This window comes from Hibiscus syriacus, unplaced genomic scaffold (genome assembly GCF_006381635.1).
Source record: "Hibiscus syriacus cultivar Baekdansim isolate YM2019G1 unplaced genomic scaffold, ASM638163v2 tig00110600_pilon, whole genome shotgun sequence".
NCBI lineage: Eukaryota > Viridiplantae > Streptophyta > Magnoliopsida > Malvales > Malvaceae > Hibiscus > Hibiscus syriacus.
In genome coordinates this window covers 688,249-702,235 of record NW_024062797.1, presented here as the reverse complement: position 1 = coordinate 702,235, position 13,987 = coordinate 688,249, and the positions used below count along the sequence as shown (strand labels likewise).

Genomic DNA, 13,987 nt, shown 5'->3' with positions numbered 1-13,987 from the left:
CGATGAGCCTGAAACTGAACTACGTCGGTCAACTCGTCATTGTCTCGTGGTCTACTATTCAGATTGATCGTCCGTCCATCGGATCTATGTCACATCAATTTATCCGTTAAGTTTTTAACAATGGGTACTAAAATGAAACGAAAACTAAATACTAGGTACGATTTTGAAAAAAAAATGAAAGTTTATGTACTCAAATATACCAAAACTTATAATTTAAGAACTAAACGTGTAGTTTACCCTTTATTATTTGAGGGTTGAAATTTAAAACATAGGTTTAATACATAAATCATCCCTTGAGTTTGGGATTTTTTTTACAAAATAGCCCCCAAACAATTTTTTTGTTTAAATAACACATATTCAAATTGGTCATTAAAAAACATATAAGGGATATATGATTATATATGATTGTAAGTGTGCTTGGTTTCTTTTCATCAACTTTTTAAATACAAATTATAGTTAAAATTTAAATAGTGATTAAATATTTCAAAATCTCAAATAATGACTAAATTTATTTAAATAAGAGCGAAATTTTTTAAATTTATTTAATAAATAGTAAATATTTTTTAGTGTGCCAAACAAAAAAAATAGCTGACCCTATTTCCATATGTAATGAGGTGAGGGAGAAGTAAGGTAGTAGGCTGCCCTTAATGCCAGGTTGAGAGCAGCTTTCGTGGAAGACCACTGGCAGTCAGAATTATGAATTGCCCACCGTGAGATTCAATCTCACGACCACAAGGTTAAAGCCTTGCGCTCTACCAACTGAGTTGGACGGACAATTGTCATATATCACGTTTTAAATTATTTTTTAAGTAATATTCCACTCAATTATCATGCTTATTTTTATTTTAAAATGTATTCATTTATTAAATTTGTATTACAGGCCATGGTAAAGTTTGTGAAAAAGCCTTTATTTGAGCACCTTTGAAAATGTTTGACCTTTTTTTTTATAATTCTGAAAGATGTTACCCCTACGTAATTTACCACCAGTTAGCAATAATTTTATTCGCCTAAACTAAAACCCTAATTATCGAGCTAAACTCGAAATTCAATAATCATTGAGATTGTTTGATTGGTACTTAAATTCGCACTCGAATGTCAATCAAAGTCGTTATTTCGGGAGGCCTTCTTATATACTAAAATAGTGTCGTTTTAGGTATTTATTTAACTCGTCTTTCGACCCGTAATTCGACCTACCCGTAATTCTACTTTGGGATAATTGTAATTTTGAGCCATTTATTTTGATATGCAATTTGATTTAATCATTTTTTTTACATTTTCTTATTATATTTGCCACTTTAATTTATATTTCTTGTTTAATTTAGTCCGCTTACAGATTGATTTCCGTTATAACACGTATGTATCAATTTTAGTATCTAAGTTAGTTTTACAAAATTAAAGAGTTATTTGTAACATATATCCTCAAGGTCATCCAAAATTATAATTAGTTTTAACCATAGTTTAACCTAAACTTTATTTATTTCAAACATATAATAATATAACTTAGCCTAATGATTTTATTAACATGGAATGTGATTAGTATGTACATATAATTTGGGAGTGGAACTAAAGTTTTCAAAAGTTTGAGGGCAACTTTAGAACGTTAGTCATAGTTTAGGGATGAAAATATAATGTTTAGAGGTTTAGGACCAATTTAGAAAGAAGATCATAGTTTGAGGATGCATAATGCAATCAAATCTAAATTAAATGCCAAGAAAGCATACATTACTGCCAAATTTTAAATGATTGTTTTTATTAGTGATAATGGTTTGAACTACATTGGACCAATTTGATTAAAATAAGTTTGCACAAATAGAATCATACCCGACCTATGGGACATGTCCGGTTTAAAGCCATCAACGACATAGTTCTCTAATCCTAGTGTCTATTGTGGTTAAAGACACCTTATTATCTTAAGATATTGAATTCGAACAATCTTCTTTTTTGAATAATCTGAGGTAAGTACATGATAATATATGTTCAAAGATAACTCTTGACCTTGTGACATTGATCGCTCACACACCTGACATCTATGGTCCCCAACTATAAGATAATATTTTCTTAAGTCCATTGAATGTGAAAAGTTACAAAATGGTCCCCCAACTATAGGAAGTTACTTTGTTGATTCCCTCGGCTATTAAAAGTTACAAAATGATCAACCGACTATTTATTATGTTATAAACTCGTTGTTTTTCATTAAAATTTTGACGGTAGTCTAAGTTGTACATTAACTTGCTGACTAAGATGTGAGAAAACATAATCTCATAATTTCAAATGGCTACCATATCTCAGTTAATATGTTAACGTGAAGGTCAGACGACCGTTGATTTTTAACATAAAAGGATGAGTTTGGAACATAATGAATTGTCAAGTGATAATTTTGTAATTTTAATTATCGAGTGACTCGACAAAGCAACTTCATATACTCAATGGACCATTTTTTAATTTTTAATAGTCAATAGACTAAATAAAGTAGTATCTTATTGTCAGATGACCTTTTGTTTACGTTACTCATGTTTCCCTTGAACCTCTTTGATGCATAGACTAGACCATTGCTATCAAAATAGTAACCACGACTAATGTCGTTTATTAACAACAACAAAAAAAGTGTAACATCGGGAAATACTCATGTGCGACAAACTTAATATATTAAATTATATTATATTATTTTAGATAAAAAATAATTTCACAATTAAAAAAAATTAATTATGAAATTGTTTTATTATCTAATATAATTTCACAATTAATTATCTTTAAAACATAAGGGACTAAAGTTTACTATCTAGGTAGGGCCAAGTCCCTTCATAGTCTCCTTGTCTATTTACTTGTTTTATACCCCATATACCCTAGAATAAAAATTGTGATTCTATGTGATTCCAACTGTGAATCGACGACAACAACGACAATATGTGACTATGACGCTGACAGTGACTATGTCGGCGGAGGTGGTCGTGGTCGAAAAGGGTGACGAGTTAGGGTAAGGATTTTGGGATTTTGGGTTTTTTTGCAATTTAAGATAAATTAGTTTTTTTATAAATATAATAATATTTTTAATATATTTTTAAATAAATTTCAAAATTTCTCGATTGTGACACATGTCGCTTAACGGAGTAAATTAATGTCATGACGGTAATGACACCTAAAGTGGTAACGTTTATAACAGTAAACACCGTAAACATTCAGAAAATAGTTTAGCCACCTATTCGTAAAAAACGTTATAGTTTACACACTTATTTTATATTTAAGCCATAAAAATATGTAGAATATTTAAGGATTGGAAAGTGATAGGTTGTTAAAATATTGTGATTTGTTATTTTTTAAAAAATTAAAATAATTTTTATCCTAAATTTTTTTTTGCTCATATATTATATTAAAAAAATAAATTTAATATGATAATTTGTTTATTAAGTTTATTATAAAGTAGTATTTGTTTTAAATTCTTTTAATCATTTGATAATGAACGCTCAACACCCTACTGCAGTTGTTGGTGCTCGAACCCGTGACCTTTAGAAACAACAACGATTCTTTTAACCACCAAGGTAAGTTAATTCGTATTTTAATATGATCATATCTAACTTGTTCATATAATGTGCAATGTTTAAAAACTTTTATGCATATATTTTAAATACATTTCACCATGATTTTCAGAATTGGACCGGTTAGCAAACCGGTCATGCTACTGGTTCACTGGTTCAACAGGTCGAATCGGTCCGACCGGTCGGAAGAACTGAACGACGTCATAATTATTTAAAAAATTAAATAAAAATACAAAAAAATATTTAATAAAAAATAATTTTTTATATCACAATTCATATTCAAAGCAAGTCATAACATATATAAGTTAAAAACCATAAAATCAAGTAAAACAAAATGATTCAAATTAACTACAACATAATATTTAAGGTAAAACATATTAAATAATAAATATAATTATATAACTATAATTAAAAAATAATTTTGGGGCTAAAAAATCATAACAAAATGATATTGTTTGGTTTAATTTTTTTTTTAAAACAATCTCACATGGCTAAGAAACATAAAAGATCATCCCAACTAACTTCTATAAATAATATAAGTAATTTGGCATTCAAAATCATGGAGCCTTTTGGTGAGCATTGAGTGAACTATTCTTTTACTTCAATCAAGCTCGAATTTTAGGCTTCAATCGAGCTTCTAATTTTTTTTTGAGTTCAAGCCTTTTCGAGTTCAAGTTTCAATATTATATTTCGAGTTCGAGTTAAACTTCATAATTTTTAGCTCGTGAGTTTGAGTCGAGTTGAGTTTACTTTTAAATTTTTCAAGTTCGAGTCGAGTTCAGCAATACTCGAGTTCGACTTGGCTCGTTTAACAAACGACGTCGTTTGGTTTAATTTTTTTTTAAAAAAACTAAAAGTGCGGTTTTTTCCTGTTTTCAACCGGTCCGGTTTGAACGGTTTAGCGGTTCTAACCGGTTCACTAGTAGCGGTTCAACCGGTCTAAATTGAACTGGACTAGACAACGATTCCCGGTTGAACCGGCCGGTCCGGTCTAGTTTTCAAAACACTGCATTTCACAACATATCTAAGTTATACATTTCTTGTTGAAATCCTAAGTTAGACATTTAAATCTTAAACAATGTACTAAACTAACATAATGACTATTTTAAAATTATATTGATAGTTTAGAGTTTTTTTTAATAAATTTGATGTAAATGTAAAGTAATATACGTTCAAAAGTTTTTAAATTTTTTGAAAATGAACACTCACACCCTGACATACGGAGTGCTCAAATTCAGGATCTCAAGAGATATAAAAATTTCTATTAACTACTGAAATTTGATATATAGATTAATTTAGAATTTAAGTCATAATTTGGATATATCTTATCAAATTAATTAAAAAATTGTGAGAATAGTACAATAATTATTGTCAAATTAATCATAATATATTATTAAAGATGGCATATAAGGTAAATATGTATTTTAGTAATTTGTGTTTAACGTTCAATTAGTCTCTAAATTTTATTAGTCTAATTAGGTAGTTGAACAAATTTATACTTAAAACAAATGACTTATTTGAAATAATTTAAACTATGAAACCAATTTTAAGTACCAATTTGAATTAAAAAAATCAAGTTCAGGTACCTAATTGGACAAAAAAAGTAGGTGTCAATTTGAAACTTGAGGGCCAAATTCAAGTATCTAATTAGAAAACAACTTAAGTACCAAATTGAACCTTGAAACTAAGTTCAGGTACCAAAGTATATTTATCATTTTCTTATGGAGGTAATATATTATTTTTAGTATTTAACTATTTTTTTGTGTTTTTAATTGGCAAATAAATTAAAAGAAGAGTTAACTATACTGATGATCACATATGTTTGTACTTTGTCCCCATTTAGTCACTGATTATTATTACATTCATTTTTATTTAATTGAGATAATGTAATTTTTTATTTATTTAAAATATGATCGCAATGGGTTAGATCTCGTTAACAGTTAATAGATTAAGTAACGTGATATTTTGGTATAATCACATATTTAGTCTCTATTATTTATATACTATCAATTTAGTCATATTTTAAATAAATTAAAATAAATTTAATCCTCAAATCAAATGATGCGCATGTCACTGGTGCCATGTGTCACCATTGATTGGAGAACTAACTTTATTTTAATTTATTTTAGTGTAATTTAACAAAGTAAAATAAATTGAAATAAATTAAAATAAAGCTAGTATTTCAACCGAACGGTGACACACAACACGACACTTTATACCAATGACAATGACATCATTTAATTGGAGGCTTAAATTTATTTTAATTTATTAAAAGTATGACTATTTTGAAAGAATATGTAAATAACAAATACCATACCAAAATATTTAATGACAGTTGACTCGTGGTGATCATATATTAATTAAATAAGAACAAATGTGATTATATCTTATGTATTTTAAAATTAATGACAAAAAATAAATAAAATACAAATATAAGTGATCATTCGTGTAGTTAATCCTCAAAATAAAAAACTAAGCAGCCAATCAAATGGAGAGGAGAAAGAGGCTCCCTTTGACATGGTTTAGTCTTTTTCCCGCGTCAAGTAAAATCTTTTTCCTTTCATCTTGTCCAAACAAACTCCAACCATTTCCAATTCCTTCTCTTCCACGACTCACTCTTCCCCTCCACTTCGACTCGTTCAACACCCGGTCCGATTCAGTCTACGACTTACTCTTCACTCGGGTGCCCCCAGCTCACCAAAAAACTTTAAACCACCAGCGAATTCCTCTTCAGTTCTCCCTCCATCTTCCATGTCATGTCCCCTATGTCTTCTCTTTCGCTCCTTTTTTCCTCCCTTTTCCTTTCGCTTCTCTCACTTTCCCTCTCCCAACGACCCCCCAAAGGCAACTCATATGCTTATTTCATTAAACGGTGCATAGGATTTCAATTATTTCCATTTATATCCTCTTCTAACGTTTTGTTGTATTGTTTTTGTAGGATATTTGATTGATTGTGGCGCGGCGGCGAGAACAGTAATAGACGGCCGAGGATGGCTTCCCGACGGGGAATTCATTTCCACCGGTACATCAAAGAAACTAACGGCTCCCGACCTCTCCCCTACTCTCTCCACGGTCCGATCCTTCCCTCTTGACAACAATCTGCGCCGTAAGTTCTGCTACGTGGCACGCGTTTACAGAGGTGCGAGGTACCTGATCAGGACGACTTACTACTACGGCGGAGTCAACGGGTTGAGTTTTCCTTCGCCTCCCGTTTTCGATCAGATGGTGGACGGCACGTTCTGGAGGGTGGTGAACACGACGGAGGATTATCAGAAGGGAAAGCCGTCGTCCTACGAAGCGGTGTTTGAAGCTAGAGGAACTACCATGAGTGTTTGTGTTGCTCCCAATACGTATTCGGAGTCCGACCCGTTTATTTCGAGTTTGGAGATGCTTATTTTGGGGGATTCGCTGTATAATACCACGCATTTTGATTCCAATGCTTTGAGTTTGGTTGCTAGGCACAGTTTTGGACACAATGGATCCATTATCAGGTAATTCTCAACGAACCTTTTTTTTGCAGGCTTCGTTCACTGTTATGTTTTCTCGTAGTTTTTGTACATTATATAGCAAAAAATTAAGTAAAATTGGCTAAATAATGCAATATCATTTCTACAATAGTTGTATGTGTGTTTATGTCTATGCCTATGCCTATGCCGATGCCTATGCCGATGCCTATGCCTATGCCTATGCCTATTGTCCATGTCTATTGTCCATGCCTATTGTCCATGTCTTTTGTCCATGCCTATTGTCCATGCCTATTGTCCATGTCTATTGTCCATGTCTATTGTCCATGCCTATTGTCCATGCCTATTGTCCATGCCTATTGTCCATGCCTATTGTCCATGCCTATTGTCCATGTCTATTGTCCATGTCTATGTCTATTGTCCATGTCCATGTCTATTGTCCATGTCCATGTCCATGTCCATGTCCATGTATGTATATAGTTATAATTTGTGAAAATAGTGAGTTACATCTGTTTTTAGGGGTGAGTATTCAATCAAATAATTTTTTTGAGTTAGTCGAATTGATGAGTCTTATTTTATAATTTAAACTTTATTTGAATTTTTTTCTAGTCAAGTTTATGAAATTCAAGTTAAGTATTTGTTTAAATTTAATTATGAATATTTATAATTTTATGATACTAATTGATTCAAATTTAAACAACTTTCTATAATCATATATGATATACATATATCATATAAAATTGAGAGACTTGACTTAAACTTGAAAACCAATCCACTAATTACTAAAAAGTTTGAGTTATTCGAGTTATTCTATTCTTATTTTATAACTCAAACCTCGAATTTATAAAATTATGAGTGGAGTCAAGCCCGGCCGAGTTTTTCAACATCGAGCCGAGTTTTGTTCAACCCTATTTATTCTCACTTTGAAAACTTCTGAAGTCTGAAGTTGGGGTTTCTGTTTTTTGGAAGCTTCCTTTGATATTGCTGAATGCAGATACTTTTTGCTATAACCAGATACCCTGATGATCGATTTGATCGATATTGGGAGCCATATGAAGGAAATGTTTATGTTATAGCAAGCAACAATACTCCACCTGTTTCTGGGTTCTGGAATATACCCCCTTCAAAAGTATTTGAAGGAGCACTTTCAACGGATCAATTAGAGGCCCTGGAGTTGAGTTGGCCACCTTCGTCACTTGCAAACTCTACTTATTACATTGCTTTGTATTTTGCGTATAATAGTGATTCAATCCCGTCAAGCTCAAGACTGCTTGACATACACATAAATGATGTAATGTATTGTAGCAATTTGGGAGTGACTTCGGCTGGAGCTGCGGTTTTCGCAACCAGATGGCAACTTGCTGGTCCAACAAAGATCACTTTGAGCCCTGTTGCCAATTCGAATATCAGTCCTTTAATCAATGCTGGGGAGATTTTTAATGTTCTTCCCCTTGGAGGAAGAACTCATACAAGGGATGGTATGTTATCTAATGATTTCTACTGCTGTTGTGTGAAATCATGTTGAATTTTTTCCTTGGAAAAATGCTCTTACTGATTCTGTGTGATCGTCTGTTGCTGGTTGCAAAGAACCCTTTATGTCAAGAACGAACCCTTTATCTCAATTTCTTGTTGCAGTAAGAGCCTTAGAGAACTTCAAAAAAAGGTTGCAGAACCCTCCACTTGATTGGAACGGTGATCCTTGCCTGCCTCTTGATTATGCTTGGACTGGAATTACATGTTCCGAGGGTGAACGGATTCGTGTGATAACTTTGTGAGTTAAGATGCAGTTTTTTTGCTGTCTATGCATCATCTATTGTTGCTCAAACAACTGAACTTGTTTTTTTGGTTGTTTTCAGGAACTTGACTAGTATGGGTCTTTTGGGATCGTTGTCATCAAGCATTGCTAATTTAACTGCACTGAGTGGCATGTATGGTATCAAAAGTAAACTTCAAGTGATGAAATTCAAAGATAATGACATTCTAATTTATTTTTCCATTCTCTCAACAGTTGGCTTGGTAATAACAGTTTATCAGGAGTAATACCTGATCTCAGTTCATTAAAGCTACTAGAAATATTGTAAGTATATTTTTCTCTTGTGCTTTTTGCTCTTTGAGTCATTTGTAAATAGTTGGTACGTGGGCATTCATGTAGAATTGTCTAATAGTTTTATATGAAAACTACATTTAATATGCTACCTTTTTTTTTGTTAACAGGCGTTTGGAAGATAATCAATTCAATGGAGATATTCCATCATCACTTGGTGACATTGGAAGATTGCGTGAACTGTAAGTCATTCTTATTTGGCTAATATATGTCCCCTTGAACTTTGTCACTTTGTTTATACAAGCCCTTATCTTTTTATTACACCTAAATAAGACCTAAACTTTAATTGGCATCCTGATAATCCCCTAATCTTTAACTTGTATCCCAATAAGCCTTTAATATTTAACTTGTTTCTGATATGTTTGTAACCTTTAATTTGTATCCAAATAAGCCACCAACCTACCATTAATTTATGTCTAGAACAAAAACATAAATCGATATTTCATTTGAAATAAGGGCTAATTTAATTGCACCTCGAAATATAAGGCTTATCTAGGTATCACAAAAGCAAGGATCAATTCGAAGATAACATCATGCAACTTATGGCTTTATTGACAAGGATATTTTCAGCCTCAGGTCATGTCATTCTCCATTTATGTAGGAAAGAAACTGTTTCTTCTCCTCTGCTTGGCCCTCTTGTACAATTTCGACTATAGTGACTCGAATTCGTTTATGCCCTCTTGTACAATTTTGACTATAGTGAATTTCTTCTCCTATGTCTGGTTTTTGGGTCTATGGTTTCCACGTAAAATATGTATTCATTTTTTTTGTTTTTGGTTAATTTTTATGGTATATTATTCATGCTATTTACTTCGAAAAATAATTGAAACATTTCAATATATCAGACTTAATGCCTTTTTCCAAATACAAAGTTCTTAAAGAGAGAATCTTTTGTCACATGTCTTTTAAGTTACAAAGTAGATAATTTTCAAAAAAAGAAATTTAGAATTTTTATTTTTGAGGAAACGATTGATTCCATAGTGAAAATAATCTATCCTTTTTCTCACAGAATGATCACTTTGGTTGCCAAACCTGAAGAGATCGATCCTATGTTCATAGGAGTCAATTCTTACGTACTTAGAATTGAAAAATTGGCTCAACAATCATAAGTAATCGGTCATTATTTGAACAGAATAATTCCTTTGGCTGGAGTAGGAGAAGAATTAGGAATGATCCATCTTTATTCAAATTGAATCTCCTTTTGACTGGAAAGTAAAAATGATCGATACCTTAAAGGAACTGATCTATCCCTTGCCCCTTGACAGTTGACAGCAAACCAAGGGTTGAGTTTGGATCAGAACCAACAGTTCTTTTTACAATAAATGAAGACCTATTAGTTATCCTCACCATAGATTACAGGTACAAGAGTGGTAGATTCAATTCTTCAAGCATTCAATTGTTAAAGCTTTAAATTCTTTATCACTTGCACCTAGTCATTGTTTGTTATTATCTTATTCCTCAGTGTACCAAAAACTTGCAAAAATCAACCTTTGTGAGGTAAAAAAATCTATGTATATCATCTTGAGTTTGTAAGTTCAAGGGGAGTGAAAATGAATTTGTAATATTGAAGACTTAGTTGATAGAACTCATTTTGGTTTAACATGACTTCAAAAATTTCTAATCATCCAGAGTTCCCTCTTCTTGGTTTGCCTATCTCCTTTGAGCTAAAACATGAGTTCTGTATGATTGACATGTGATATGTCCTATATATTTGAGGGAACAGCTATTATTTCATATAGTTTGTGTTGGTCCACTTCTTTTCCAAGCATAGGTGGTTAGGGGTCGAGTTCCGTTATGAAATTTAGATCTGTACCGGCTTTCTGTCCTTTAATTTTTCAGTATATTTCCATTGTGTTCTTAATTTTTGTTGTTAGTAGTGGTGGTTCCGAATGTACACTCTACCTCTTATCTTTTTTTTTCTTTTCCAAATACAGAACCAGCCAATGTAATAGCATATGAAAACTTTATGATTGGTGTACTATTTAGTAACTTAAAAACTAAAAACTCACCATCCGTTGCTTTCATAAAATTGTTAGATTTACAAAAGTGAAGTGCCAAGACCTAAAGAAAAAGAAAATCCATTTGTCGGATAAGATTCTATCCATTAATTGCGTGAAAAAATGCCATCCAAGACAACACATATATATTATAACCGTCAATGATATCTTCTGTCTAGATTGTTTACTTAGTTTTCTGTATGGTCTAGATTCTTGCAAAACAACAATCTGACTGGGCGCATACCGGATAGCCTTTTTGGAAAACCAGGACTGGACTTGAGGTAAGTATAAATTTACACTGGCCAAGCCATTCTTAGCTTATAAACTTCAAGCTTCAAATCTTCTGAATTATAAACTGTTGGATTAATATAAGGTTTTAACTTGTTTTAGGACTTTTGGAAATCGGTTTTTATCCCCTGCACCTTCGTAAGTAGATTGTACATGCATTCAGAGGTAACATCACACAACTGGAATGGTCAAAATACTCAGATTTCACCAAATTCTGTGTCTACGTTTATTCTGTATAAAAAAAATATCATCTTGTTCTGAAACCTTGCTGGAGGTTTCACCAATGTTATCTGTTTGATTGTAAAGTTCTCATACTTTGCATGTTGGAGCATCCACAGTTCTCTTGTACTAGAAATACTTGTCCATATCCAGTCAGTCTGTAAATCATAACCATACTTCACCAACTCATTCCATTATATTTTTTAAGAGATGTGATTTATTTACTTTACCTGGAATATAAAGGTGTAAATGGTAGAAAATAGCACCATTTTACTGGTACAAGGAGGGATAAATAGTGAAAAATAGACCGAAAATTCGTGTTATATAAGTTTTAACACATTCATGTATTTGTATCAGTTCGTGTCTAAAGTTACTAGATCTAGGGGTAAATACCATCTAATGGAATTACCATTCAGGATGTGTTGGTGTTGGTACAAAAGAGTCCTTTCTGTCTAGTTCTTTTAGAATTTTGGGTGGCATTTACCTGTCCGAAGCATTGATAGTGAAGGTTCATTTGCTTTTAACATAGACATTTGCTTTGTACTTGGATGCTGTATGCCTTAGATCAGATGCATTAAAATACACCAAAATTTTAAATGTATTTCATAAACGATGAATCAGGAGCCATTTTACCCTTTTCAGATCCTTCCCTTCTTTCCCAAAAATAATTCAGTGCTGTTTAGACCCATTCATCCTTGGCTGATCTGTCAGAGTGGGGCCCTGAAAATTCATAAAACTCTGCATCTTTGCATGTGGTGTTCTGTAAATGACTGCTCATTTTTCTAGCTCTGATATTACATTAGTGATTGACAGGCACGGTCGCAAGATTTTATGTTAGAGAGAGTGAATTTAAGAACTTATATTAGAAATTTAGGGAGTTTGAAATTAGATTATCAATGGAAAATACCTAAACTATATAGGAATTTTAAATTTCCAGGGGTGCAACCACACCCCAGCACCCCTCGGTCCATCCCTGCTGCCTGATGAAAGTGAAACCAAGTTGGAAAGAACCAGAGAGTTAAAATTATCAGTCTACATTTACATTGTAATGCATCTGAACTGAACTTCCATCCATCATATTCAAAGATTTTATCTAGACATTAGGGGGAAAAAAGAGCAGAAAATTTTGAAATTTGAAAATTAAAAACAAATGGGACATATTGAAGAAGCCTAGATTCAGATCAAACTCAGCTATGGCTTTGTTCTTTTTTTGCCTTCACCTCTCTAATCTTCCTTTCCTAAGAGGGACCTGAGGAGGCAATGCACTGCTCTTGACTTGCGTACAGATAGGCACATTAATCATTGGCCTGATTCTAATGCTTGCTGATCTTGTTCTCTCCGACCCTTTCTTTATCCTCTTCACATGGTTATTATCTCTATTCCCAGACCCTTGTTTCCCTTCTACAGATGCATCTACGTCCCCCAATGAGCTCGAGGACGACGACGTCGACGACGAGGAAGACGACAGCGACAAAGACGAAGGGCGTTGTTTCTTCAGCCTCAGCAACTCCTTCCACAGCATGGTACATTTCGGCGGCCTCGGGGAGGGGACGTCATCGACAAACCAACTCACCCTGCTGCTCTCATCTTTGTTTATTACCTCTTCCACCACCATCCCACTGTTGTCGTCTTCATCATTTTCCACTTTATTTTTTCTTAGGCTGATTTGTTTGAGCTTCTCGGAATGCTGCTTCTGCCAAAAGGGGAGCAGCCTTCCCTCGAAGAAAAGCTCGTCGGCCGTCAACACAGCATTGCTGCTCACTTTGCTCGAAAGGAACTCGAAGTCGGCAACTCTCGCTTTATCTGTCTCCTCTGCATCCATCCCTTCGTTTTTAGAATGTGGGTTGATGGATATGAAGTTGGTTTCATCAAGGAAATCAGCCGAGAATGAAATCCTGGTGCTCGAATTCGGCTCTGTGCTATTTCTAGAGCTTGCTTGAACGGCTTCCATGGCCATTCTTTAAGATCCAGAGTACCATGAGATGTGCATGGGATTTGCCATTTATAAAGGGGAGGTGGTGGATGGAAATGCATATTTAGAGTTTCTTTGCCGTTAACTCATTATTTAAATAGGGTTAACTCGTTCCGATGTCCCCAAACTATAGGGTAAGTTCTAATTTAGTCCCCCATCTTCAAAACATTACATTCTAATCCTCAGGCTAAAGTGTCATCTTTTAGGGATTATATTAAATTGGAATCTTAGAGGGACTTATGGTGAAATTAAGTCAACTAAATATGTGGTTGGTTTGTTTATTGTTACTTTGTGGAGTAGACGGTGAGATTATAAAAGCTATGGTGGTCTGGCGAAGCCGAAACAAGTGATTATTGTGGTGTTTAGTATACTGAAAGCATCACATGGACACTACACTCTACGATTTCTAG

The 13,987-nt window shown here is 33.3% G+C and overlaps 2 protein-coding genes across 5 annotated transcripts; one reads left to right on the top strand and one right to left on the bottom strand.

Annotated features, from left to right (window-relative positions):
• Positions 1 to 6,111: 6,111 nt before the first annotated feature.
• Positions 6,112 to 13,150, top strand: LOC120134880 (probable LRR receptor-like serine/threonine-protein kinase At1g67720). 4 transcript variants are annotated; one of them, XM_039151261.1, is made up of 10 exons: positions 6,112 to 6,377; positions 6,472 to 7,024; positions 8,012 to 8,475; positions 8,633 to 8,768; positions 8,854 to 8,925; positions 9,006 to 9,074; positions 9,212 to 9,283; positions 11,308 to 11,379; positions 11,489 to 11,551; positions 13,013 to 13,150. In XM_039151261.1, the coding sequence occupies exons 1-9, from the start codon at positions 6,290 to 6,292 to the stop codon at positions 11,526 to 11,528; spliced, it is 1,566 nt and encodes a 521-aa protein (XP_039007192.1). In that variant the 5' UTR covers positions 6,112 to 6,289; the 3' UTR covers positions 11,529 to 11,551; positions 13,013 to 13,150. The 4 variants fall into 4 exon arrangements, with proteins under 4 accessions (XP_039007192.1, XP_039007191.1, XP_039007193.1 ...); XM_039151260.1 differs by lacking the exon at positions 13,013 to 13,150 and having other exon boundaries at positions 11,489 to 11,805; XM_039151262.1 differs by lacking the exon at positions 13,013 to 13,150 and having other exon boundaries at positions 6,113 to 6,377; positions 11,308 to 11,386; positions 11,492 to 11,805.
• LOC120134881 lies at positions 12,649 to 13,592 on the bottom strand. The gene has a single exon (XM_039151265.1). It carries the CDS (start codon positions 13,560 to 13,562, stop codon positions 12,822 to 12,824), a length of 741 nt encoding a protein of 246 aa, XP_039007196.1. The 5' UTR covers positions 13,563 to 13,592; the 3' UTR covers positions 12,649 to 12,821.
• Between the last annotated feature and the right edge of the window lie 395 nt (positions 13,593 to 13,987).

Bases quoted from the DNA above. Each gene is read 5' to 3' on its own strand.
- LOC120134881 (XM_039151265.1), bottom strand. From the start codon at position 13,562: ATGGCCATGGAAGCCGTTCAAGCAAGCTCTAGAAATAGCACAGAGCCG.
- LOC120134880 (XM_039151261.1), top strand. From the start codon at position 6,290: ATGTCCCCTATGTCTTCTCTTTCGCTCCTTTTTTCCTCCCTTTTCCTT. The intron at 8,769-8,853 runs GTGAGTTAAGAT...GGTTGTTTTCAG, and splicing joins CGGATTCGTGTGATAACTTT to GAACTTGACTAGTATGGGTC. The intron at 8,926-9,005 runs GTATGGTATCAA...TTCTCTCAACAG, and splicing joins TTAACTGCACTGAGTGGCAT to TTGGCTTGGTAATAACAGTT.